The sequence below is a fragment of the Triplophysa rosa genome, linkage group LG22 (genome assembly GCF_024868665.1).
Source record: "Triplophysa rosa linkage group LG22, Trosa_1v2, whole genome shotgun sequence".
Classification (NCBI taxonomy): Eukaryota; Metazoa; Chordata; class Actinopteri; order Cypriniformes; family Nemacheilidae; genus Triplophysa; species Triplophysa rosa.
The window spans coordinates 9,063,144-9,090,642 of NC_079911.1; the positions used below are offsets into that span (position 1 = coordinate 9,063,144).

General features: G+C 38.1%; 2 protein-coding genes across 2 annotated transcripts; both read left to right on the forward strand.

Annotated features, from left to right (window-relative positions):
- The first annotated feature begins 541 nt into the window (after positions 1-541).
- On the forward strand, positions 542-10,797 carry letm2 (leucine zipper-EF-hand containing transmembrane protein 2). Its single transcript, XM_057320951.1, has 11 exons — positions 542-877; positions 1,554-1,620; positions 1,872-2,304; positions 3,914-4,057; positions 4,272-4,409; positions 4,515-4,718; positions 5,381-5,500; positions 5,814-5,933; positions 6,318-6,425; positions 6,598-6,663; positions 7,678-10,797. Exons 2-11 carry the CDS (start codon positions 1,574-1,576, stop codon positions 7,729-7,731), a joined length of 1,434 nt encoding a protein of 477 aa, XP_057176934.1. The 5' UTR covers positions 542-877; positions 1,554-1,573; the 3' UTR covers positions 7,732-10,797.
- Positions 10,798-10,906: 109 nt separating this feature from the next.
- On the forward strand, positions 10,907-26,990 carry si:dkey-81j8.6 (STE20-like serine/threonine-protein kinase). Its single transcript, XM_057320950.1, has 17 exons — positions 10,907-11,234; positions 17,063-17,227; positions 17,318-17,366; positions 17,658-17,807; positions 18,149-18,221; positions 18,671-18,865; positions 18,948-19,122; positions 20,015-21,928; positions 22,009-22,139; positions 22,238-22,361; positions 24,012-24,191; positions 24,290-24,419; positions 24,892-25,016; positions 25,102-25,287; positions 25,371-25,496; positions 25,987-26,100; positions 26,182-26,990. Exons 8-17 carry the CDS (start codon positions 20,657-20,659, stop codon positions 26,305-26,307), a joined length of 2,514 nt encoding a protein of 837 aa, XP_057176933.1. The 5' UTR covers positions 10,907-11,234; positions 17,063-17,227; positions 17,318-17,366; positions 17,658-17,807; positions 18,149-18,221; positions 18,671-18,865; positions 18,948-19,122; positions 20,015-20,656; the 3' UTR covers positions 26,308-26,990.
- The last annotated feature ends 509 nt before the right edge of the window (positions 26,991-27,499 follow it).

A 27,499-nucleotide genomic window follows, 5' to 3' on the forward strand; every position in this document is an offset into this window, starting at 1 on the left:
AGGATGACACATAATGCATTTTCAATATCACTTGTATTCCCCATTGTGTATTTATTTACATTTAGTGATACAACTGACATGATGGGATTGAATAAAAAAGCAAGGACAACATAATATCTAAAAACAGATAAAAGAGAACGGTAAATCGATCAGTCGTCAACACAGGGGGGTTATGTCTTTAAAACGATTTACAAAAGAATTTAGTAGAACTAAAATGAATCATCTTTTAATATCAAGTGTGACGTGTACTGTAGCCTACATGAAAAGAGCGCCATCGTCTGCACAAACACATCATAACAACCATTTCAACAACACACCCTACACAGCTCCGGTGCTGTTCCAGGCACGGTACATATGTGTGTTGCCATAGCAACTCGTAGCCACGACTGAACTGAGATCAGAAATCGTGTACGCAACGTGTTCTCTCGTCATCCCGGATGAGGTCATGGGAAGTTCCACTGTCCGCCCCGTTCACCGGATTGGCCAGTGTCGGCATTGCGCAACGCTTGTTTATTGGTCTACTGTTCTGTCAGTCACGCCCCTCCTCTCATAGGATGATCCTCCTCTGTTGGACGGTCATTGTTGGTCTGAACTTGGGCCGAGGCAAGCAGTACTATCCGGTACAAAATCCGAACAAAGCACAGTCCACCAAAACGGATTTATTTGTTTATATGTATATATAAATTTAATCTTAAGGAGTGGCATACCGTCGTGAATGGATTGTCTGGTATCCGGAAAGATCCGTTTTTCGCCCGTGCGGTCGACTCCAAGGAAATTTGAGCCGCAGCTGCAGGAGGAGCGCTGTCGAGCCGAGCACGAGCGTCATCCGATCTGACTCCAGTCGTTTACAGCCATCACACCGCACGTATTTCGAACGGTTGGTTGTTGTTTAATCATCTTTAGTGCTTTATATTAAATACTGTTTGATGTAACGTTAACGTTAGATCAGTCGTGTTACGACTATGTCTATAGATCGTGAGCTGAAATTGTGCAAAGTTGTGCTAGTAATGTTGTGTGGGTTTTGACATGGTGGTCGTGTGTTGCAATGAGTGTGCGGCCTCTGCTGTGGCCTTCACTTTCATAAAATCTCAATGTTTTTATTTAATAACTTGCCTATTTAGATAACAGTCAAGAGAGTTTAAATTAATACATTTGGAATAAAAAGTAAACTAACGCTATGCTTAACAAGTGTACACTGTCGTTGGAATAGAGAAGGTTGACAAAGTCATTTTCGGCACTTCACGAACACCTGTCGTAAACACTATATAGTATACCAAAAGTATTGAGATGGAAACTTAAGTTTCAGTTTAGATAGTACTTGTATGTATTAACGATATTTGTTTGGTGTATGTTTGGCCCTTTGCCATGTTTTTGTTTCTGTTTTAGTAACATGTTGCGAATGTAAACGCGCGTCAGTGTTTGCGTGCAGTGCTTTTATGACTGACCAAATCGACACGCGAGCGCGATTTTACCACTGCGCGTAACATCTCGCTTATGATGTTATGAGCTGACGTATTAACATGATTACATTTTTAATCTCATTTCACTTACAGCACACGAATTTGATCACACAATGGCAGTGTTTAGCTCACAGGTGCTACTTGCTGTTACAAGATCAAGGTGAGGTCATCCCTGTTACTGTATTAATTTATTGTATTAAGTGTACCATTGTTATCTGCATACACAGATTAGTTTCACCTCATTAAACGAATGTTCTGCTTTCAAAACAAGTAAAGCTCTGTTAAAAGCATCTGTGGCATGCCGGAGAATGCCACAGACAACCTGTCCCACTTATTATTAAAAAAACAACAAACATTCCTTGTGATTTTAATAATTATGTATGAACTCCCTCTTCTGTTTTTTTTGTACAGGGGATCTTACCTTCTTTCTAAAAGACACGGTTGTGCATCGCTCCCCTCGACAGCATGCATACGTTACCACTCTGAGTCCTTCGGACGGGCTACCCTCACAGCCAGGTGTCCCAGGCCACTCTACCCCTGCTATACTTCCAGCTTCATCCGCCCTGATTGCGTGTCTGCACGTCCCGTCCACAGCTCTTGTGCGTGGCTACAGGAGGTGAAGGATACGGTTGAGCCAGCTAAGGATGACTCTGTTCCTGCTGCCTCTGGGACTCAACCGCCTCCACCAGCAGTGCCAAAGAAGTCTCTGGGACAGAGAGTACTAGAGGAACTCAAACATTATTATCATGGGTTCCGTCTCCTGGGGATTGACACAAATGTCGCTGGCAGGATGGTCTGGAGGTTATTGCACGGGCAGCAGCTCACCAGGAGAGATAGGAGAAGGGTACGTCTGTTAGGGATCATTTATATTTAAAATGTTTTCGATAAGAAGAGCTTAATGTTACGAACACGGAGTTCCATAGAACAATTATAGGATCAAATGTTTTTAAAGGGGTCAAATGACATGGCTAAAACGAATATTATCGTTTTTTTTAGATGTAATGCAATGTGTATACACAATTTAAGGTTCAAAAACGCTGTATTTTCCACATACCGTGCATGTTTGTATCTCCTTTGCCCCGCCTCTCTGAAACGCGCAGATTTTTTATAAAGCTCATAACTCTGAAAAGCGAGGTGTGCTATGATTGGCCACTTAACCAGTGCGTAGTGATTGGTAGAAAACTGTAAGCATGTGACGGAAATTTAACACCTTTTTACCATATTTGGAACATCAGGTTCCAAAGCAATTGCACTGACAGGTACGCCCACCTTACTTGCGTATACATTTGGGCGGTCTTAGTCAACTCATACCACGAACTGATGTAGATTTGTGGGGGTGTGATTACACGAGGCGTTTCAGGCAGGTCTGGGTGAGCATTCGCTTTTAGATAGAATGCATCTTTTGTTCCAACACTTTCATTTTTGCAATTTTACGTGTCTAATACATGCATGGGCAACTTATAACACACCAAAGACATAGAAAAACACGTATTCGTGCCATATGACCCCTGTAAAGGCATAGTTCACCCAAAAATAAAAATTCTGTTATCATTTACTCACCCTCTTGTCATATAACTTTCTTTCGCAAAACACAAAAGAAGATATTTTGAAGAAAGTTGGTAACCGAAACACCAGCACCCATTCACTTCTGTAGAGAATGTGAAGCTACGCCACGCCGTGTGGAATGTTGGGCCATCTTAGCAGGATGGCTGCTAGTGCGTTCAATGCAGTGTTTTGTTTTTCTTGTTTGATTAGGAAATATAACTATGGTAGGTCAGTCTTGCTGTGTTAAAAACTGCAATAGCATTACGCAGAGTCGTTCAGGAAATCCCCTGGTTCTTTCACTTTCGATTTCTCCATATATCAAACAAAACAAGTAATGGTACAAATCAAAACAATAATAGCAGTGAAGTATGATCCTTCCAAGATGGCGGTGCCACTGCAACATAGGGTGTGACATCAGCTTCACATTCTCAATTGTATGGGCACAAAACCAATGCAAGTGAATGGGGGCCGGTTAACGACATTCTTTAAAATATCTTCTTTTGTGTTCTGCATAAGTCATACAGGTTTGAAATGACAAGAGGGTGAGTAAATAATTACTGAATTTTAATTGGGTGAACTATCACTTTTAATACCTTTGTTCTAACTCAGTATGTGTTGGTGTTAAATGGTTCCACTGTACCTGTTCATGCACCATTTCCAAAAACATGCTATTGTGTTTTATATAATATGTTTGCTAATCCTGTTAGTACAATTCAGTTCTTAGTCAAGATTTTGTAACGAAATGTGACTGTACAGGATTACATAACAAAAGGGTTAAGGAGAGACATTGACATCATTAAAATGACATTTTAAATAGGGTTCAGATGGATTAGGAGAAACTATGGCCATTTTAGTCTCAGTAAGGTTTTGTTTTTGTTGACGTTGATGACGTTTTCTTTGATCCACAGCTGATGAGGACATGTGCCGACTTGTTCCGCCTGGTACCCTTCATGGTCTTCATCATAGTTCCCTTCATGGAGTTTCTGCTTCCCGTTTTCCTCAAGCTCTTCCCAGAAATGTTGCCTTCCACCTTCGAGACGGAGTCCAAAAAGGTACGTCTGTTTAGAAGACAGTCGTCTGCGTAGTAATATAATGTTGCTTTCCAATTAACGCTTGAAGACTTTTGCCATCTTGTGCTCAGCCACTCATATGAATCTGATGGTAAATATCTGTAGACACAGACGGTGTGTGTGGTTTGTTTTAAAAAGCAGATATTAAATATATTGAAATATCTAAAAACCTCATGTATTGATTTTGGTTCCACAGGAAGAGAAACAGAAGAAGGGTCTTGCTGTCAAATTGGAGCTGGCCAAGTTTTTGCAGGAGACCATCGCTGAGATGGCCAGAAGAAACAAAGCAGTTGTTGGAGACGAGACTCAGAAGTTCTCAACTTTTGTGCAACAGGTGAACTCTTGAAACTTGGGACATTTTCCAGGATGTAGTTGTACTAAGTGTCACCAAGGTAACATTTCCAACTGGGAAAGTAAAAAAAGCTTTTCTCTACTATAGGTAAGACACACTGGTGAACAGCCCAGGACTAAAGACATTGTGAAGTTCTCTAAGCTTTTTGAGGACGAGTTGACGTTGGAACATCTGGAGCGGCCGCAGCTGGTAGCGTTGTGCAAACTGCTGGAGCTGCAGCCCATCGGCACCAATAACCTGCTGCGCTTCCAACTCATGATGCAGCTGCGCACCATCAAGGCCGACGACGAGGTGAGACAAAAGCAGACAGCTGCCACTGACCCTTTTTTACTGCTGAATTTATTATTTGACGGATTGTTGTGACCTCTAGGTTTTTGTATAACAAAGCCACATGCAATTTTAAAGCCTTAAAGGGGGACAGTTCACCAAAAAAATGAAATTCTGTCATCATTTACCCTCCCTCGGATTGTTCCAAATCTGTATAAATTTCTTTGTTATGCTCAACACAAAGGAAGATATTTGGAAGAATGTCAGTAACCCAACAGATCTCACTTTCCATTGACTCCCATAGTATTTATTTTGCCTACTATGGCTGTAAATGGGAGATGAGATCTGTTTGGTTACTGACATTATTTCAAATATCTTCCTTTGTGTTTAGCAGAACAACGAAATCTATACAGGTTTGGACCTAAAATGAAAGTTCTTTCATTGGCTCACTTTTTAAGTTTTTCCCAGCTTAATTTTTTAATCTTTTTATTATCTGAAGCCTCATAGCTGTAAACTGTTTTGACTGAAGTTGCTTTGCATCAGAAATCTTGTTCATCAGCCGTGGTCACCATACAGTTTTTTCATTGGCTGGCGGAAGCTGTTCCTTTATAAGCAGTTTGTTGGACTTTTAGGTCATTTACCTTTGTCTGTGATGGTTAAGCAGATTTTCTTTTGTCTCTTCTCAGATGATCGCCACAGAGGGTGTTGCTGGAATGACCGTAGCAGAGCTTCAGGCTGCCTGCAGGAGTCGCGGGATGAGAGCTCTGGGTCTGACCACGGATCAGCTCCGACAGCAGCTGCAACAGGTCTGCATGTGTGCACACACCAGTCTACCTATGTTGTAAAACAGCATTTTTGAGGAAACTATATCACCATTTAGCTCACACTTAAAGTATTATAATCAAACCCTTTACCATATGTTTTCTTGATACCTGGCTGATAAACAAACTAGTAGAAATACCACGCTTGCATTGAAGTCCGAGTCAAATCTATACACCAAAATATTTTATAAAATTGAGTCAATACCACCTAGAAACGGTTATTTGTATTTGTATCTAGTTGTTTGTACGTTCTTGGTTTGTTTTGAATCAGTTTTGTTCATGTTTCTTTATCTCTCAGTGGCTGGACCTCCACTTGAAAGAGAACGTCCCACCATCCCTCCTGCTGCTCTCTCGTGCAATGTACCTCACAGAACTCACTCCTAAACCCCCTGTCATCCCACCCGTGCCCAAACTGGAGGTATTAACACTCTTTTACAATCATACATGTTCTCATGATATCACGTATGATTTATTTGGGTGTTAAGCTTAATGTATATTTCAATTTAATTTTGGCAACACTTGACATATAGTATCTTGAAAAAAGTCAAAGGTTTGCAGGTCGATGGTTTCCTATTTCGTTTTATTTTACTTTATAATCTGTTGCAAATGAAACCAAGAACATGACGGAGCAATGCAACAATATAATCAACGGAAACTTTTCTGTGTACCTTTGACCAATTGAAACCTAAAACGAATGACGCCTTACTGTTCTGGCAGTCAGAAGTGCAGACTAGCACGCAGGCAGCTGATAAGCTATCACTGTATTGTTAATTTAACCTCTTTGTTTGTTTTTGTCACACAGAAGGCCATTCCTCCTCCTGTGGAGAGCGACGCTTCAGCCAAAGGAAATTCACAGTCGTCTTCTGTGGAGGTGATGGTGGATTCTGCGCCTGTCATCAAAGACAAAAAGGTAAGAATGCCATTACATCATCAGTCAGTTAAGGTCTCATCAGTCCAGCAGGTATTACGTAATAAAACCGTTGTAAATGAAGTACCTATAAGTGGTTTGGAAGTACCTTAAGATAAGTCTGCTAAACCACTGTATATATAACTAATGAATATAAATGTATTTCTTTATTTAGTCTGAAGAGTTGTTGGAGAAACCCAGAGTGTTGGACATGCCATCAGCAGAAGCTCAGTTAATACATGTAAGTGTGTCGGTGAAAACGTCTGTTCTGGTGGGAATTACATATCAATTATTTTCTAATCCAATCCAATGTCTCTGACCTTAATAAAGTATTTGGTTCAAAGCTGTACCACACTCACCCATGTCACCTAGTTACTTTTCTAAATAGAGGCTAGTTATGCAAAACCTAAGAATGTAAAACATTCAACTAAAAATTCTACTTGTTCTTTAGGTCTCTAGGAGTGGTTGAGGAATATGTGACCAATTTTTTTTTTATTACAAGTCTATTTCAAACATGTATTTTGTGCACATTCTTTTAATTAACCAAGCCAGAAAAATAATAATATTTGAATGTAAACCTGAAATTTTCTCAAATAATAATGTCATTTAAATGTAGTAACATTTATAGACGGTTTCATGAGCCGTACACGCCTGGCCCAAAGTTAACTTCCGGTCTGTTTGGTTAAAATATAACAATTTATTTGATATTTAATTTATATTCATATTTTATTGTATACTCATTGTATTAAATTAAATCAAAACAACTCGGCAGTTATTGATTCTTTGCGGAGGTCTACCGGAAGTTAGGTTAGGCCCACATATTTACATTTACATTACATTTATGCATTTGGCCGACGCTTTTAATCCAAAGCGATTTACATTGCATTATCCTCTACATTTTTTGTTTCTAAGTATGTGCTGAGATCGAACCCACGACCTTGGAGTTGTTAGCGCCATTCTCTTACCAGGAAAGCTAAACAACATATGTTCATGTTGTTGCCGCTGAAACCGTCTATAACGGTCCTTTGATATGCATAAGAAAAGTAATAAGCATCTTTTAATGCTATTTTTTTATGCATGTCATTTGTCTTTTCTACATATATGATCACATAATCAAAATGATAGATTATTTATATTAAGGGGGGCATAATTTTACCCATCTTCCCCTAACACATTTGGCCCCGTACCTACTCCTGTCTCTAATGACAAATGTTTATATAAACACACTCACCTCTCATCTGTACTGTCCCATCAGGCTAAGGAGGCAGAATTGTCACAGAAGTCCAAGATGAGTGCCAATGGAATGTGAGAGAGGCCTCTGGTCACCACAGACAACCTCTTTCTGTCGGAGAAGATGGTAGAGGATCTTCTGTCTTTTTCTCCACTGCTGCTATTTGTGCTGAGAAAGCATCTCTCTCCTACAGTGCTGGCTTTTACGGGCCATGATGCCCCTTCTGTGCGTCACATGTAAACATACAAACACCCTTCACAGACACCTGATGGACAATACATAAAATACATCACTCAAAGAAGGAGGGATCGGTTGTGGTTTATCTCATGAGACTTGTAAAGACACCTCAAAACAGTTGGGGTGAAACGTCTCACCCCTGCACTCCAGCTCAACATGCGTGATATGTTTACGACCTTCAGTTCTGACAAATTTCATTTGATAATCGCAACGAAAATGTGTAAGGAACTTACACAGACTTGCCTTTTTTGAACATTGTGTAAATTTGTAAATAAATTGTAAGATACCTCCATATTATATAGCAAAGTGCTACGGCTTTATACAGTCGACTGTGCCATACAAGTAGGCAAAAGAAGTCATATTTTATTACAAGGAATGCATCTGCTAGCATTCATGATTTAGTTTGGCAGATGAATTGTAAATAGCCCAATTATCATCAAATTCTCTTTGGGAAGAGAATTTTACATTCACTCCTTCAGGAGATGCGATGGCGTAGCAGTTTCGCCAGACCTGCCTATGGCAGAAGGGTTTCATCATGTAATGTGTTCATGGTAAGCTGTGTCCACCCTTTGAATCAGAAATGTACATTTTCCTTATCGAGAACTCTTGTGACTATTTGAGTCATGAAGTTTACAGCAGCAAAATTCCCCCAAACTCATTTTTGGTTTGTATTATTGTTATTGCGTTTCACATTGCACTGGCTAAACCACTGACAGGAAAAATATAATATGGGAATACTGTAAAGTATTAGTTTTAAAAGCATTGATGAATCCCAAATTGCTGTTTGCATTGTATTACCCCATCTCTTTAATTCGGCTGTAATGTTAAAGCCCAAATCTGTTGGTGCACTTCATGTAAGTTAAACAAATTATACACAGTGGAAGATGAAACTGCGTGTCATTGGGTAAAACAATATATCATCTTTGACTCCTGTAAAGAAATCAAGGTGCTCATTATTGCTTTAGCTTGTATTTGTTTCTTGCATCGTTGGTAACCAAATAACAGTGATACCCATTCACTTCTATTATATGCACACAAAACCAATGCAGGTCAATTAAATGGGTACAGCTGTTGTTTGGTTACCAACATTCTTTAAAATATATATTTTTTGTTCTGCGCAAGAAAGAAAGTCATACAGATTTGAAATGACGAGAGTGAGTAAATGATCACAGAATTTTAATTTTTGGGTGAACTATCCCTTTAAAATAACTAAAAGTTGGCAAATGTATTATTTTGTCTTGAATTCAGAAGAAAACAAATATTTTTTTACATTTAAATACAGACGTGTCAAACTGTATGATTGGTTAATTCCCCCCTTCTATGCAGCTACATTAAACCAAGTAATGTTCATATAACACAAGCTGTCTTCACATGGGGTTTTGACTACGCTCGGCTTGTGATTACTCAGGAATACTGGTCGGTGGTTTATTGGAGATACCTTCAGTGTTCTTTGACCTAAAAATCCCTTTATTCCTCAGATAATGTGTTTAGTAGAGCAGCAGGACTCATATACTGGTACAGTACACACACACAGCCTGAGGTTGGTCACAAGACTCTTTAACCTCTTGAAAGAGGACTGGTTTAAGGCTTTGATCATTCTGATTGGGTGATCATTAGTAAAGCCCTGCTTGTGTTTAAAAATGATGTGAAACCTATTACACCTAATACACCCACTGACAAATAAATTGATGGCATTTAACTGTGAAAAATAAGTATTTAGTGATTTGTTTCTTGACTTTGAATATAGGCCTATTCAAAATAGAAAATATTTTACATTTAAAATCGTCGCCTTCGAATTATAAGGTTCTGTCTGCTTTCTGAGCAGTTTTCAGATACTGCGTGTCGAAGTCTCTTTATTCCATTTGACTTTGTAAAACCTTATTTTCTAAAAAAAAGTCCCAAAATATACAAAACATAAAGAAAAACTTTAAAAAATATAAATTAGTTGTCACAGAATAATGTTGACCAAAGTGTCAGATAGAACCTTATAATTCCAAGGCATCGAAATACAGAAAAAATCACTGTTTATCTCCTTTTAATTTAATTTGAAAAAGTACATGCAGCTCTTCGGTTAAAGGGAAACTTCACCCAAAAATGAAAATTCTGTCATCATTTACTCACCTTCAAGTTGTTACAAATCTGTATAAATTGCTGTGTTCTGATGAACACAGAGAACGATATTTGAAAGAATGCTTGTAACCAGACAGATTTTGCCCCCCATTGACTACCATAGGAAAAAATGCAATGGTAGTCAAAAGTGCCCCAGAACTGTTTGCTGTCCTACATTCTTCAAAATGTCTTCTTTTGTGTTCAACAGAAAAAAAATATTAAATCATTTTTCCTACTATGGGAGTCACAGAATTTAAATTTTTGGTTGAACTAAGTTATCCCTTTCAGTCAAACCTGGAAGACTTCTTTTTGTTTCCAGTCTTACCTCAGACGTGAATTTTGAAGTTGCTGTGCTAAGCAATTTGCCGAGCTTTATTTCCATTTATATTAAGGCTTTCAAGTGTTTGAAAAATGTAGGGGAAACTTTGCACATATGTAGGATTTGTTTACCTTTAAAATGCTGATGTAATAATGTGAAAGAGATGGACTAAAGTGACATCTAGCGGTTCGCGTATAAAACTACATCCCTCGATTCAATATTTCAGTAAAAAAAATGGAAGTGGACATACACCACACATCCTCTCATAGATAAGTGGGTGACCGTAGCAAACGTATCAACAATTTGTGGAAGACCAGAACACTTCCAGCTCACCGTTTGAGAGTATTAATAAGACTGAGGACACAAAAAGCTCCATCAAAGCATAGACCTACAAGTCCTAAAACCAACATCTGTATTTTTTCACAACAATATGTCATTTTGACTGTCTTCTCTACCGTAATAAACGCTACTGTACAATAGATGGCATGATGTACTTTTCTACCAAAACGCACGTCCTACACATTATTGTGGCCCATATTACTGAAGGATGTGGTTGTTACTGCAGCTTCCTGTCTTAGACGTGTGCAGAGGAGAGATGTGACTTTCAAAAGCATCTTTCTCTCAACAGACTTACTCTTGTATGTGTTGTTAGTAGTTTTATAAGTGGTTTTGATTCCTTTATTTTGAGAGAGGCATTTAGGACCATTGATAAATTGGAGGAACTGGGATTTTAAAGGAGGAGGGGTGAATTTAAAAGGAGGGAGCGATGGCCTCCCTCCTGATGCGAATATTTAGGCTGGGTGTGGAGAAAAAGCGGATCAGGCACTACGAAAACCTGAAGAGGGATGTGGATCCACATTAGACGTGGGAAACTCAGGGAGATCTGGGAGATGGAGCTTTTGGGAAGGTGTATAAGGTAAGAGAGCATTAAACAGCATTTAGTGTTTGGGTGTCTCTAAACAACAGATCAGAGTTACAAAATACTCACAGGTAGATTTTTGCAAGTTTGAACAAAACAATATAACAAAAACATAATAAATACATAAAAAGCTTTTCATAACAGTGCTGATATGATCTGACCCAGTCTGTCATGGAAATCCCTCCCACATAACACTGGCCTTTGAAATGAATTGACTATATAAAGTTAAATAAAATTACTATATTGTTTGCATATAAATTTATCATGCTTTGACTACAATTATTCGCACAGACTTGTTTTTATTCAAGTTTATATTTCTATTGGCAAATGATCTTGTTTGAAAATTTACTTAAGCACATACTTTTACACAAAATGTAAAAGAAAGTCAATTTGTCTGTAAAGATGCGGTGTTCTGACGTTCTTTCAACCTGTGATCTATAAAAACATACATTTGTGTATGTGGATGGCGAGTCATCGCGTTGTAGTTTAGGTTTTTAATATATTCACACTACTTTTATCATGCTAGTACTGTACTTGGCATTATTTTTTATCAAAACGCATTAAGAATGTCAGAAAGATGCAATTTAGGAGTACAGTCACTCCAAGATGGTGCACACACATTTTTTTTAGTTATAGGTTTCCAAGGTAATAGAAAATGTGTGTTTGGGGGCTACACTGCGGTTTGTCGACTTCCTGTTAATCTAAAATGTTAAGCATGGCTTCCTGTAAGAGATTTTCAACTTTACACATCAAACTTGTATTGTCCTCATCCCTCCCTGAAAATAAAACGCACATTATTGCCTAACTTTACATACAGTCAAATCATAAATTAAAGATCCAGTAATTTGTATTTAAACAGGTTTTTGCAGTTATAGCTTTTTCAGTAAATGGATCAAAAACATTGATGACTCATCCTGCACTACACAGATTTGTGTCCTTAAACGCTCTCTAAAACAAGAATTTTCCTGGATACCACCTACGTTCGACCAGAAAGTATATCGCATAATAGGCCTACATCAGCTTTACATTGATAACAAACGCTTTGATACATCATACACACTTCCTGTTTCCATAGGAAGTAGGCTACACATAAACACTTGAATGCTGCCTTCATGTGCTCGCGGAAATTCGATAATTCCTACTTCAACCCGGAAGTAACGTCTGGATCTAATAACATTAAACGCATTTAGTAACATCAAAACATTAATGTTACTAATGAATTAGTAGCATTAAAACAAAGTATCTGCTAACATTAAAAGAGAACTGAAATAGTTTTCGGTTTAAAGTGGGAATTATTGATTTTCCGAGAGCATATGAAGACAGGTCCGTGTATCTTTTGGCCATTTGTTTTTCAGTTTGAACTTGAACAAACGGGAGTGAGAAAACGGCGCCATTTTCGTTTTTCGTTCATCAAAAAAAACGGAAAAACGAGAATTCGGCTTTTTTTTCGTTTTCAACTTAACGTTTAAAAAACGAATAAATAACTTGAAAACTAGTTTCTCACATGTGGGCGGTATGAAACGCCCCCTTCCGCTGATTGGCAAATCAAAGGTCAGTAAGCGACGTCTTCGGTTGTCCCTCGGTTCCGAATAAATAGTCCTCCGCTGCTGTACAGAAAGTATGTTTCATTGCTCACATTAAACAACCGTCCACAAACCGTACAGGGCAGATTATAGACTGGACTTTCTTCTGTGCAACCTAGCGCATTTCATATAAATATTTATATCACAAATATTAATGTTCGCATCCGCATCTTTCTAGCTCTCCAGGGTTAAATCTGCGTGGCAAAGCTGCGCGAGACACTGGACCACACGAAGCGGATTCATATACTTATTTTATTTCATTCAAAATTCGCTGTTGGTGGTTGTTGGGTTATCACATTTTTTTTCCACAAGTTTGCTTCTGTGTACATTCCATCAAGTGAACCAAGACGAATTCAGAGTTTTGCTGCATGACAAAGCTGCGCAAGACACTGGACAGTACGCAGCGGATACAGTGCAGTGATGTAGTCAAAGTGAAAGTGACCTATTTGTCAGATATGTTGATCAAGGCTCAGTCACTGTGTAGATTCCACAGAAAAAATCATTCAGTGTATGCTAAAGATTCTAGTATTTTATAAAACGTTTTTACTGTGTTATTTACGACTGGCACATGCGAACGATGACAATGAGAGAAATGCTGACAAAAATACAAATTAATTAAGCTATCACGGGGTTATTATTATTATTTAGACGTAAATAAGTCCTCCGCTGCTGTACAGTGGGGATCCTTAAAGTATGTTTAATTTCTCTCATTATAAACAACCGTCCACAAACCGTACAGGGCAGGTTCTAGACTGGACTTTCCTCGTGAAACCTAACGCATTTCATATAATTTTTTATATCACATATATTAATGTAGTTCGCATCCGCATCTTTCTAGCTCTCCAGGGTTAAATCTGCGTGGCAAAGCCGCGCGAGACACTGGACAGCACGAAGCGGATTCATATAGCCTACTTATTTTACTTCATTCAAAATTCGCTGTGTTCCGTTGTAATTTTTATTGAGGCTCCGTAAGTCTAAACAATTAGCATTTATTTTTGTTTGAGCTTAAGATGGCTAGATGTATCCCTTTTTCATAAAGGAAAAAACTTTCGTTCTAATTGCACATTAAAGCTTGTTGTTCTGCATTTATTAAAAAAAGCGTACGTCTAAATAATAATAATAACCCCGTGATAGCTTAATTAATTTGTATTTTTGTCAGCATTTCTCTCAATTGTCATCGTTCGCATGTGCCAGTCGTAAATATCACAGTAAAAACGTTTTATAAAATACTAGAATCTTTAGCATACACTGAATGATTTTTTCTGTGGAATCTACACAGTGACTGAACCTTGATCAACATATCTGACAAATAGGTCACTTTCACTTTGACTACATCACTGCACTGTATCCGCTGCGTACTGTCCAGTGTCTCGCGCAGCTTTGTTACGCAGCAAAACTCTGAATTCGTCTTGGTTCACTTGATGGAATGTACACAGAAGCAAACTTGTGGAAAAAATGTGGTAACCCAACAACCACAACAGCGAATTTTGAATGAAGTGAAATAAAATAAGTATATGAATCCGCTTCGTGTGGTCCAGTGTCTCGAGCAGCTTTGCCACGCAGATTTAACCATGGAGAGCTAGAAAGATATGGAGGACTAAACCTGCAAAAATTATAAATAAATGAATGTATAAATAAATAAATATATAAACGAATAAATGTAATAATATGAAAATAAATACAGGAATGAATGGTTTGATAAAACAAAATAATTCGTTTTAGCTATTATTGATCTTAGCTTTAACTTTTCTTTTCATTTTTTAAATTGATTTATTATTTTTTGTGTCCATTTTTAATTATTTTTAATTATTATTATTTTTTATTTTTAGATTATTTTATTTATCCTTTCCTTTTATTTTTACATTTATTTATTTATACGTTTATTTATTTTTATATTTATTTATTATCGCATGTATTTATTTCCACTTTTATTTATTTATTCTTGTATTTATTCTTACTTTTCTGTGTCTTGTATGATAATTAGATGGGTTGGTCTTGCCTACTATTGGTTCAGCGTAGATTGAAGCGTTTGATCGATTACTCTTGACTTGTTTTGGACTAACGTCACGTCACTCACTGATCGTTTGCTTCGTGTATAACGTTTATGGCGTGCGCACAATTAGCTAGAGAGTTACAGCATTTAGCCAATGAAGTCGATAACCATGCATCAAATGACTATGTGTCATTCAGATTAGATGCATTTATTGAGGATTTATTACAGATTGACGGAGAGATAAATGACAAAGTTCTTCAAAATCTGTGCGAGTCAGGGGGTGCTAAGGTGGTGACCAAGTTCCGGTTACAGGTCCTCTGCCAAAGAGGTGCATGAACGACCTCAGCAGATTCGTCGATTCTGAAAGCACAAGACGACTTGATATTAAGATGTCTAATAAACACAGACTTTCTTGTTACATGATTTTGACATTCTTGTTAAGATTGCAAATTATTGGTATGATCGCCCGTAACGGCTGAAGCGAGGTGAAAAAATAAATAAAGCGATTTGACACGGGATTCGTACCCATACAATAAAGCGAGGCAGCGTGTCACTACGGTAACAATCACACTAAGCTATTTCGCAATGCTAGCTGCTGCGGATCTTTGCAATAATATCAAGATGTCACACAACAATATGCAGCTGGATGAATCAAGGGAATATGCCCGTTTTAACTTGTGACCTCTGTGTTATTTATCTCTTATGGAATGTAGTTTACGAGTACCGTTTAGTAACCACGTCTTTTTAGAAGGAATGGTTTCCATTTGATGGCCCCTGTAGTGAAAGAACGATGCTCATTACTACCGTGTTAACTTGTGACTTAAGTTCACTATGTCTCAATTCATTTACATTATGTTACATCATGTTACATTAAATCTTTACGCTTTTTCTAACCGAAAGGCTGCTTATAACTATCACTTTGACAAAGCGTTAGCTTGCGACTTCGGTTTACAAGCTCATCTGTGTAGTTAAACCTTATTACATTTTGTGCTTTATGATTTTCACCAGTTGAACTGTAACACCACCATAGCACCCTCTGACTCGCACAGACTTTGAATGTGCTGCAAAGAGGCTAACAACCGAGGAAGAACTTTGTCATTTATCTCGCCGTCAATCTGTAATAAATCCTCAATAAGTGCATCTAATCTGAATGACACACAGTCATTTGATGCATGGTTATCGACTTCATTGGCTAAATGCTGTAACTCTCTAGCTAATTGTGCGCCCGCCATAGTTACTTAACGTTATACACGAAGCAAACGATCAGTGAGTGACGTGACGTTAGTCCAAAACAAGTCAAGAGTAATCGATCAAACGCTTCAATCTACGCTGAACCAATAGTAGGCAAGACCAACCCATCTAATTATCATACAAGACACAGAAAAGTAAGAATAAATACAAGAATAAATAAATAAAAGTGGAAATAAATACATGCGATAATAAATAAATATAAAAATAAATAAACGTATAAATAAATAAATGTAAAAATAAAAGGAAAGGATAAATAAAATAATCTAAAAAAAATAAATAATAATAATTAAAAATAATTAAAAATGGACACAAAAATAATAAATCAATTTAAAAAATGAAAAGAAAAGTTAAAGCTAAGATCAATAATAGCTAAAACGAATTATTTTGTTTTATCAAACCATTCATTCCTGTATTTATTTTCATATTATTACATTTATTCGTTTATATATTTATTTATTTATACATTCATTTATTTATAATTTTTGCAGGTTTAGTCCTCCATAGAAAGATGCGGATGCGAACTACATTAATATTTGTGATATAAATATTTAAATGAAATGCTCTAGGTAACACAGAAGAAAGTCCAGTCTATAATCTGCCCTGTACGGTTTGTGGACGGTTGTTTAATGTGAGCAATGAAACATACTTTCTGTACAGCAGCAGAGGACTATTTATTCGGAACCGAGGGACAACGACGTCGCTTACTGACCTTTGATTTGCCAGTCAGCGGAAGGGGGCGTTTCATACCGCCCACATGTGAGAAACTAGTTTTAAATTGTTTATTCGTTTTTTAAACGTTAGTTGAAAACGAAAAAAAGCCGAATTCTCGTTTTTCCGTTTTTTTGATAAACGAAAAACGAAAATGGCGCCGTTTTCTCACTCCCGTTTGTTCAAGTTCAAACTGAAAAACAAATGGCCAAAAGATACACGGACCAAGACAGCATGTTTTTATTTCATTTTATTCGAAGTGACAAGGGCTAATTTGATGTGTTACGCAGGTTCACAATCAGACGGCGGGAGTCCTGGGTGCTGCTAAAGTGATTGAAGTACGCAGTGAGGAGCAGCTCGACGACTACATCACTGAGATTGACATCCTAGCGGCCTGCCGTCATGCGAACATTATCTCTTTGCTGGACGCCATCTTCTTTGAGGGATGGCTGTGGGTGAGCCACATCTGTTAATCAAGTTAAACTGCAAAAGCGTTTCTTTTCTCACAGTATCAAACTGAAGTTAGGTATGTCTCCTCACTTCAGATTTTTATTGAGTACTGCCCCGGAGGAGCCCTGGATGACATCATGTTGGGTGGGTGTGGTTTATTACACCGTCAAATTTTTGAATTTTTGATTAAAAAAACGCATTTTTGGACTTTTTTATTTGACAGAATTTTCACGTATTTTTTGAAATATTCATGAAATAGGCTGACATTTCAGGTGTAAAAGAATATAAAAACACGTCAATGTTATTTTACCTTACAGCGTCCCAGTTTTCCCAGCGTTAGTTTTTGATGTTTTCTGTACAGTGTCCAGAAGATTTATCAGATTTTATTTTATTGGTGCAGGACTTTTACATTTACATTTACTGTGTGTGTTGCAGAACTGGAGCGGGGTCTTTCGGAGCAGCAGATCAGTGAGGTGTGCTGTCAGACCCTACAGGCCCTCTCTTACCTGCATCAGCATCATATTATTCACAGAGATCTGAAGGCCGGAAACATTCTGCTCACAATGGAGGGGCAGGTCAAACTTGGTACTTATGCTGTTCTTATGAGACGAAATGTGTAACATGACTGAGTGAATTATGTGTCACATGGATAAAATTACATGACGTGTGGACATAGGTCTTGCTGGGTGTCATTTCTCTATAAACAAAATGACATTTATCTATGTTCACACAATATATTTGATTTAAAACTTGAATTCATGCATTTGTATGCATGGGTTTGTGCACACCAACGTGCGGACATAAAATTCCTGTTGACTTACTTGCTCTTGGTCTACTGTACAGAAAAAGTTTCACGCAATTCATTCAGTTGAATTAACACATGTCTTCATGTGTTTTGCCTTACAAATGTGTCCTCTCTCATGCAGCTGACTTTGGTGTGTCTGCAAAAAATGAAAACACCCTCCAAAAACGATCAACTTTCATTGGAACACCGTACTGGTAAGATGAAGAGTTATGTGTATTGAGTTCTTCTCAAATGCTTGTTAACAACACTAACAGTATATGTGGTCTAAAATGGAAACACGTTTAGCTACGCGAGCTCGATTTCACACATCACTGGCTTCTGAAATGTGTCCAGATGCAATTTATAACACAGTGCAAGTATACAGTATGTTGCACTTTAGAGTTTTCACAACATTAGTGTTTGTAAAGAAAATTAGTGCAAACTGTCTTTTTCTATTATCAGTTGTTGACTACTGTCATAGCGGAACAACAGTTTGAAGAGAAATCTTGCAAGGTTGAAGTCATTTAAATTGTCAACATGTTCAAGGCTGAATGCACATTTGCAGGTTAATCTTGCTGAGGTTTGTCACTGTGCCAGTCACTCCACACAGTGAGACTGTGTTTGTTTTGTCTAAGCACCTGTGTCTACGCTTTTGTCTTTTAAGGATGGCGCCAGAGGTCATCGTGTGTGAAACGTCGAAGGACAATCAATACAGCTGTAAAGCAGATATCTGGTCACTGGGCATCACTCTGATTGAAGCTGCTGAGATGGAGCCTCCTCATCATTCTCTCAATCCCATGAGAGTTCTGCTGAAGATCACCAAATCTCAACCTCCCATGCTCTCCAATCCCCGTCGTTGGTGAGTGTTCACTTCAATCAATCAATCAATCAATCGATCAAAGAAGCAGGACTTGTTAACTTATTTTTACGTCTTTTTCCAGGTCGTCCCATTTTCAAGACTTTTTGCGGAGGACGTTGCAGAAGAACCCAGAGGCTCGCTGGGGAGCCCAGCAGCTGCTGGCTCACCCTTTCGCATATGCGGGTAGAGACGGGCAAGCTCTTAAAGAACTCATAGCTGAAGCCAAAGCAGAGGTCACTGAGGTCATAGAAGCTGAGGTAAAGGCATCAAGATTTTTGTATACACAGTTAAATACAACCTGTAGACAAACGTTATACTGGTAATCTCTATAGAGTGTGCAAATAAAAATACCTACATTTTAAAGAAAATACCTACAATTTAGGACAGAAAACTAAGGATAAAATATATAATTTAGCAAAAAAAACTAAAAACTAAAAAACAAAGATTGAAATTATGTCTAGAAATTAAATAACAAAAATCTAAAATTGATATTAAAGATAGAAGATAAAAATTAAATGAAAAAAATGTAAATTAAAGACTAAAAATGAATTAGAATTAAAGATTGAAATTAAGTTTGAAAATTAAATGACAAATTCTAAAATTATATTTGAAGACTAAAGATTGGAGTTAAAGATTAAAATTAAGTAAAATACTAATTAAAAATTTTAAATTTAAATTAAAGATGAATGATTGGAATTAAAAAATGAAATTGAGATTAGAAATTAAATAAAAATAGAAAGTTGAAATTAAAGACAGAATATAAAAATTATATAAAAGATATTAAGTTACAACAAAGTAACAAAAGCATTAAATCTGTGTCAAATTAAATAAAAGTTTTTTAACAGTTAATTTTTGGTTTAACTTTACTGTGGCTCAGTGGTTAGAGCATGGTGCTAGTAACGCCAAAGTCATGGGTACGAACCCAGGGATTGCACATACTTATAGTATAGTATAATAAGTCGCTTTGGATAAAAGTGTCTGCCAAATGCGTAAATGTAAATGTACACTTTAACAGCTTCAGCAGAAATACCTTTTAGATTCACCAGATCAGCAAAAAACAGGTTGACGCAACATGAAAGTTCATGCTTGTTCAAACTAATTTTTTCAAAGGGTTTAATAAAATGTTTTCCTGAATTTTCTCCTCTACAGTCTTTGTCAGACCTCCGGGATTCTGTAAACGAAACAATAGCAACAGAACCTGAGCAAACACAAACTGAATCAGTGCAGGCAGCTGAAGAACAAGCAGCTCATGAACCTGACAGTTCTCAGAAAGCTACTGTTCCAGCGGCTGTTCCTCAATCTCCCACTGATCCAGAGCCAAACACTGAGGTTAAAGTGACCCGCAGGGCATCCCACGCCACAGATAAAGCACAGAAGAGGGCAAGACGCCTCTCCGTTCCTGGACATCTGCTCTCGTTTCTGACAGGGGGCGGTCGACGCAAATCCGGATTCTGGGGTGATAATTCGCCAGCTAAGGCAACTAAAGACTCAGAAGATTCTAGCGTGATGGAAACTGAGCGAAATTCTCCTGTTTCAGCGGGAGATAGCCATGAAACCACTGACAAATCCAAAGAACAGACATCTGATTTAGTTGCAGTTACAAGCAATGAGGCTGCCAGCACCAAAGACAATGAAGCTAAAGAATAAACTGACAAAGAGGAAGCCAAGACCTTAAACCACTTATGCACACCAGCACAGCTACCAACAGATTTGAAAGAAAACAAGAAAACACTAGATCTTACCAAAGAGCACACCGACACGGATGACAAAGATTGTGGTGTGAAAAAAGTGATGTCTGATGATTCTGTCCACAATGACCAAACATTCTGGCAATCCCTCCAAAACCCAGCAATTCATGACACGCTTCCTAAAGCAACACATCCTCAGAGCTCTCTGGTGAAAGCGCTGAATTTGGAAACATCAATGTTAATTAAACATGACAGATGGGAAGAGGAACCTTATAAAAATCAATACCTTGATTTGTCCTGCTCCTTGAAAACGTGTAGTTCTCCCTTCACAACAGATGAGAAAATCTCTTCTGTTGAGATGATGTCTCATAACTTACATGAAGTAATTCCAGATTTTGAGGAAAGTCAACAGATAAATGAAACATCAAAAAGTGAGCCCGATGAGGGAACGATCACACTTGTGGAAGAAAAACCTGAGGTGGAACTTGAAGAACGAGAAGAACTGCAGACAGATGGTGGGACATTGAATGAAATGAAAGAGGAAAGCTGTGAGGAAAGCAACAGACTCTGTGGAGAATCAAACGCGGTAACAGAGGAAGAGGAACGTTCGACCAACGCAGAAGAGCACCCTATTGAGGTACGATGTGAGGATCCAACCAGTCAAGAGAATATTCCATTGGATGTTGGGAATGAAGACGTAGATTCAATAAATGAAAATAGTGAGAAAGAAAAATCCTGTGAAGAAGTCAAAGATCCTAATGGAAAAACAGAGGAGCTTTTAACCACCCAAGAATACGTTAAAATGGATTACGATGTTGAAAAGGATGAAGCAGACTTCAAAAATGAAAACAGCGAGAACACAAGACAATTAGAGAAGATGGAAACAACAACTCAAAATGAGATGACAAATATCATTGTTGTACACAAGCCAGAACTGTCATGTCAACCCAATATAGAAGAGATCAGTACTGAGAGGGAAATGAGTAAAGAAGAAGTGGTCAGAGATGAGATAACAAAACACACAACAGGACACTGTTCTGAAACAAAAGAAGATCGTATCGATTCAATTAAACCCGAGCACAATCTTCAAGGAAATGATACTGAAAGTATACAGAACATTGAAGGAGAGCAAACAAAAAGCCAAAGCAATAGTACTACAACAGATGTGACTGAACCAAAAGTGAAAAAGCAAGTGATGTTTTTTCTCGAAGCGGACACAATGAGACAAGATAAAACCGAAGAAAGTGTTCTTGTAAATGGCTCGAAAGAACAACGTGTAGGGGCTAATGGAAACGCACCTCAGGAATCGAATAAAGACACCGTTGCACCTCTTTCTCCAAATACCGAACCGCCGCTGTCTCCTGGTTTGGAAGGGGTGAGTCTATAACAAACAAAACAAACCAAGCATATAAGTGAAACATAGCCTATGTAAATATAATGTTCGTATCAACTCAGGAATTACCCGCGAGCAGACGCACAGTAAAGAAGATCAGAAAATTTATGGTGGATGGACAGGAGGTCAGCGTCACCACCTCTAAAGTGCTCAGTGACAGAGACAGAGAGGAACAACAAATGCGCTACAACAGGTAACAGCAAACGGTCTTTGATAATGTTAATGGACTTGTGAGGAAAAAGCTAGTTTTTGATTTATGTATCACATTCGAATCATTGCATGTGTTTGCAGACGGCAGGAGCTGCACGCACTGAAGCTCTTACAGCGAGAGGAGCAGAGGGAACATGCGCAGCTGGAGCAGAAACTACAGCAGCAGAGAGAACAGATGTTTCGCCACATCGAACAAGAGATGACTGTATGTCACACTGCCTCGTGCACCTCACACCTGATAGGAGTTTAATGTTTCTTATATTTTGGCAAAACCTGGCAGATCAGTCGATCAGTTTTAGTTGTGCATGTTGTGAACAATAACCTAATTTCCAACTTCTTTAAGTGAATGTTGTGTAAAACTGAATATTATGTGGGAAGTAATGTGCACTATTAATAATAAAGGAGCTTCACGATTCCATAGAAGAACCTTTTTTTCTAAATGGTTCTATAAAGAACCTTTCCATTTCGCAAAAAAGTTCTTTGTGGTGAAAAAGGTTCTTCAGATTATAAAAGGTAAGAAAGAGATCGTTCTTTAAAGAACAGGTTCTGTTTGGAACCATACATGTTTTTTCTATGGCATCCCTGCGAAGAACCTTTTAAGCACCTTTATTTTAAAGAGTCAGGAGTGGGCCGTCATTTTTAGCCAATTCACATTACAGTAAAACATGTTGAGCTGCGATATTATTGGATAATATTATTACTCTCCTCCTGCACAGCCTTCAATCTTAAAAATAAAGGTGCACAATGGCATTTTTGGCTGTACGGTTTGAAAAACAACCTTTAACATCTGAAGAGTCCTTCTGTTTCACAAAAGGTTCTTTTTAGTGGAAAAGGGTTCTTTAGACTATAAAAAAGGTAAGAACGAAATGATTCTTTTAAGTATCTTTGACTAAATGGTTCTTTGGGAACCAAAAATAGTTGTGAAGAACCTTTTTTAGAACCTTTTAGACTTAATATTTCTCTAAAAATGTTCTTTATTTCTTTTTCCATTTATACTTTTTTTTTTTTAGAACAACATGCACATCAGGGCTGTTTTTTTTAGAAATCATTACTATTGGTCACCCATCATGTTTGTCTGGGTTTTGCAAATATTTAACCAATAAAAAGTATTCAAGAGGTTTAAAACTTTAACAACATAGTGTTTAACTATTGAAGAAATGAAGATACGAGATACAAACTTTCAGTCTGACAGCGACAATATGAAACATGCACAAAAATATGTATGTTTTTTTAGTAAAGTAAATAAGATCAATTTAGATTAATATTAATATATAAAATATAAATATATAAAAGTTAATATATTTAAATATTCAAAGCTGAATATTGATGTTTTCTGAAGAAAAGATGAGTCATTGCCACTATGATGCAAGAGTGTTGTGGGTGAATTCCAGACAGTGTTTTAATGCATTGTTACGGTAGGCATTGCTACGATGTTAAGGGTGGTTTCTAGGAAGTCTCAGCCTCAGACGTCACGCCCATGGACAGTTGGCTAAACACCTGATGCATAAGGCACACTTTTCTGGAAACACTTTTCCAGGCGTTTCCAGGCCTCTAAACATGATGCGGCACAAAACGAAACGTGATTGGTTGCTTTGTCAGTCATATGGCCCCTTGAGCGGGCCTTGGCCAAAGAAAGCGGCGAAAGCTCCCAGACCTTCAGTATGGAGGTCTGGCTACGCGAGACCAGTTGCTAGGTTGCCAAAGTCCTCATCATATTCTTCGCATCTCTCCTAAAATAAACACAACATTTTGATCCATCATTCATGACTTTTGCATAGAACAAAGTTTAGAAGTTTAGAAAAACCCCGACCCTTTTGCCGTAGTGAGCTGTACTAACAATCTGTAACCTCTGCAGAGTAAGAAGCAGTATTATGACGGTGAACTTGAGAGACTTGAAAAACAGTACCAACAGCAAAGCAGCCAAATGGAGGCTGAGCACACAGCCCGGCTCCGGGAGGACGCACGGAGACTCAAAGCCCAGCAGGAGAAAGAGTTGAGCCGAAAGAGCAGTTCATTCAAAGCTGACCCTAAAGAGGTGTGGATCGCTGCATTCACACACACGCTGACCTAAAAACTGTGTCCAAACACATATCAATGTGTGAGAAACAATGAGTGTGACTGTTTGTGTTTCAGGAGCAAAGGTTTCTGCAGAAACAGCAACAGGAACTCAATGAAGCTCTACAGAAAGGAGTTCAGGAGCATAAAAGGAAGGTGGCGTCCATGGAGTGGGAGATTACAGTCAAATCCCAACAGCTCAAGAGAGGTATGCATTTCACTGCCACTATGTAAACAGAAAAAGATATTTGAAGGAATTCTGCTTTTAACCAAACAGTTCTTGGCCACCATTGACTACCATAGTAGGAAAAATGATAATGGTATAGTCAAAAGTGCCCCAGAACTGTTTGCTTTCCTACATTCTTCCAAAAATGTACAAAGCAACTTTTCCTATATGGTAGTAAATGGTGGCCAAGAACTGTTTGGTTACAAGCATTCTTCCAAATATCTTTCTCTGTGTTCATCAGAACAAAAAAATTCATACAGATTTGGAACAACTTGAGGGTGAGAAACAAAAGACAGAATTTTATTTTTGAGTGAACTAATCCTTTAAACATATCGAGGTCTTCACATTATATAGGATGATTTTAGGTGAACAACAGTAAATCACACACTCTTCACAGGCAGGGTCACATATTATTCTCACATGACTTGAATCCACTGTTTCCTTCTCTCTAAAGCTCGTGAGGCTGTGATTTGGGAGTTAGAACAGCGCCATCTACAGGAGAAATACCACCTGTTCAAACAGCAGGTGAAGGAGCAGTATAGCCTACAAAGACAGCAGCTGACCAAAAGACACAACAAGGTTACTTCACTTGAACCTCCAAATACATTTTGGGGCTTTTTCTTTTGTATTCTGAACAGTTTTTTATGGTTCCCTCAAATGGCAGGAAAAGGAGAGAGCGTCTCGGTTCCAGCAGGTTCTTCTTGAAAACCAGAAGTCATTGCAGGCCCAAGAAAGAGCTTCCTTACAGAAGGCCCAGAAAGCCGAAGCCAAGGCCCTTTTCAACCAGTTTAAAGTGGAACTTAAGAAGCAAGGTCTAAGTGGTCCTGAACAACGACAACGTCTCACGCAGGTCTGTAGAAAAAGCTTCTGAAACGTGGCCTGTAGATTGTGCCTCAGTGGTGTTTCTACAATGTAAAGGCTTTTTTCTCACAGTTTTTGTCAGAAGAAGAAGCAAGACAGAAGCTGGAGAGACAGAGTCTTCAGGAGAATCATGAGAACCAGCTGAAAGCAGTACAGGAACAATGCGACGCTGGTGTAGCTGAACTACAGCAACTACAGGTAAACAAGTGACACCTTTTATACAATGTCTTGTACATTTTAAAGGTCCAGTGTATGAAATTTTGCAACATCTAGTGGTGAGGTTGCGAATTGCAACCAACGGCTTACTCCACCCCTCCATTTCGAAGCACTACGGTAGCTGACACAGAACTAAGATGACGTCACGTTTTCGCTTCTTTGCTGAAGGAGATAACGTATTTATGAAACGCACTCTGTAGAGCAGTTTGTCCGTTTAGGGCTACTGTACAAACAACATTAGGAATTCCATGTAAGGGGTATGTAGATAGAAATAGCTCATTCTAAGGTAATAAAAACATAACACTTCATTATGTAAGGTCTGTATACACCTCTGAACACATAGTTATGTATATTATATTGCATTTCTGTCAATAGATCCTATATAAATCACACACTGGACCTTTAAGTGTAGTGCATCTGTACAAGCCTGCAGCACACAGTGATTTCGAGTGTTTGTATTTTTGTGCAATAGAACGAGAAGCTTCAGGTTCTTGTGGACATGGAGAAGAAGAAGATTAAAACTTTGGAGGATGAGCACACCCTGGAGCTCAATGAATGGAGAGACAAGCTTGCATGCAGGAAAGAGGTGATGGAGTGCAAGTGAAGAGTAGTTTTAAAGTTTTGCAATTTGTCAGATGCACGACTCATATTGTATGTGTATGTGCAGGTGTTGGAAGAAGACCTGGCTCGCAGGCGTCGAGAGAAAGAGGGAATGAGGAGGAGAGGCAGTGAGCCTGAAAACCGTCACGCTAGTCGCCGTCCGAAGTTCTTTCACAACCTGAGCTTCTCTTGACGAACAGCAGAAATAGACTGATCCTCAACTCCTGTGTCTTTGTATATAAGATTGGGGCAAGTTGTCACTCAGTGAAGTTACAAGGATAACTGTATCTTGCTAACTATAAGGTTATTTAAGGTGTTATTAAATGTTAGTTTTTCAACTCGTGGTGGATTCTGTTTTCTAAGGAAAATTTACATTCATAACTGAGAGAAAATGTTCATAAGCTTAAGCCAACACTGTAAAAAATCCTGTTTCTGGCAGTTGAGGTGCAACAGTTTTTCACATACGTTTTACACATGAAATGGCCGTTTTCATGGTTTTCTTGTAAATTTGCAGTCTTTTTCTGTAATTTGACAGTTCTTCACAGTAATTCAAAAATTCTATAAAATTACCAGGTTTTTACATTATATGTGGAGAATCTGAGAAGATAACAGAAAATTTGATAAAATTACTTTTTTTACAGTGAAGACTTTTTACAGTGTCTATAAAATGTGTCAATATAAATATTGAATTGAAAAAAAAAGTAAACATCCTTCACTTGAGGGGAACAACTAGTCCTAGTCTCTTTCTTTCTCTCTCTCTCTGTATATTGTCATTTTTGTTTAGCTGGAGAATGTTTCTTTTATCTGTAAATGTGTTTAGAAGTCATGTTAAAACCTTAATTGATCTAAGTGTACTTTACAACAATAAAAGATCATTTGTAAATAAACATATCTTGTCTGGTGGATTTGTGTTTAGCTGACGTGATGAAATCAAAATCTGTATTATTACATTTTAATTGAATGTAACAAATGGATAAACAATAGATAGCAGTAGCATTTTTTGTTCATGAAGTTATCTTTTTCATATTGTATTCAGCAAACAATTCTCAGCACCTCAGACCTCGGTACACACTACCCTCATTTTAAACATTGAACTCTCCTCTTTCACCCCACTGACTGACACTGAAGTCACCAGACTTCTCTCCAGCCACCCCACCACCCTTGACCCAATCCCCTCCCATCTCCTTCAGGCCATATCCAGCACACTCACACCTGCACTCAAACACATCATCAACATCTCCCTGCTCACCGGCACTTTTCCATCCACATTCAAACAGGCCCAGGTCACACCCCTACTGAAAAAACCCACATTGGACCCCTCTACTACTGACAGTTACAGACCTGTCTTTCTCCTCCTATTTATTGCAAAAACACTTGAAAGGGCA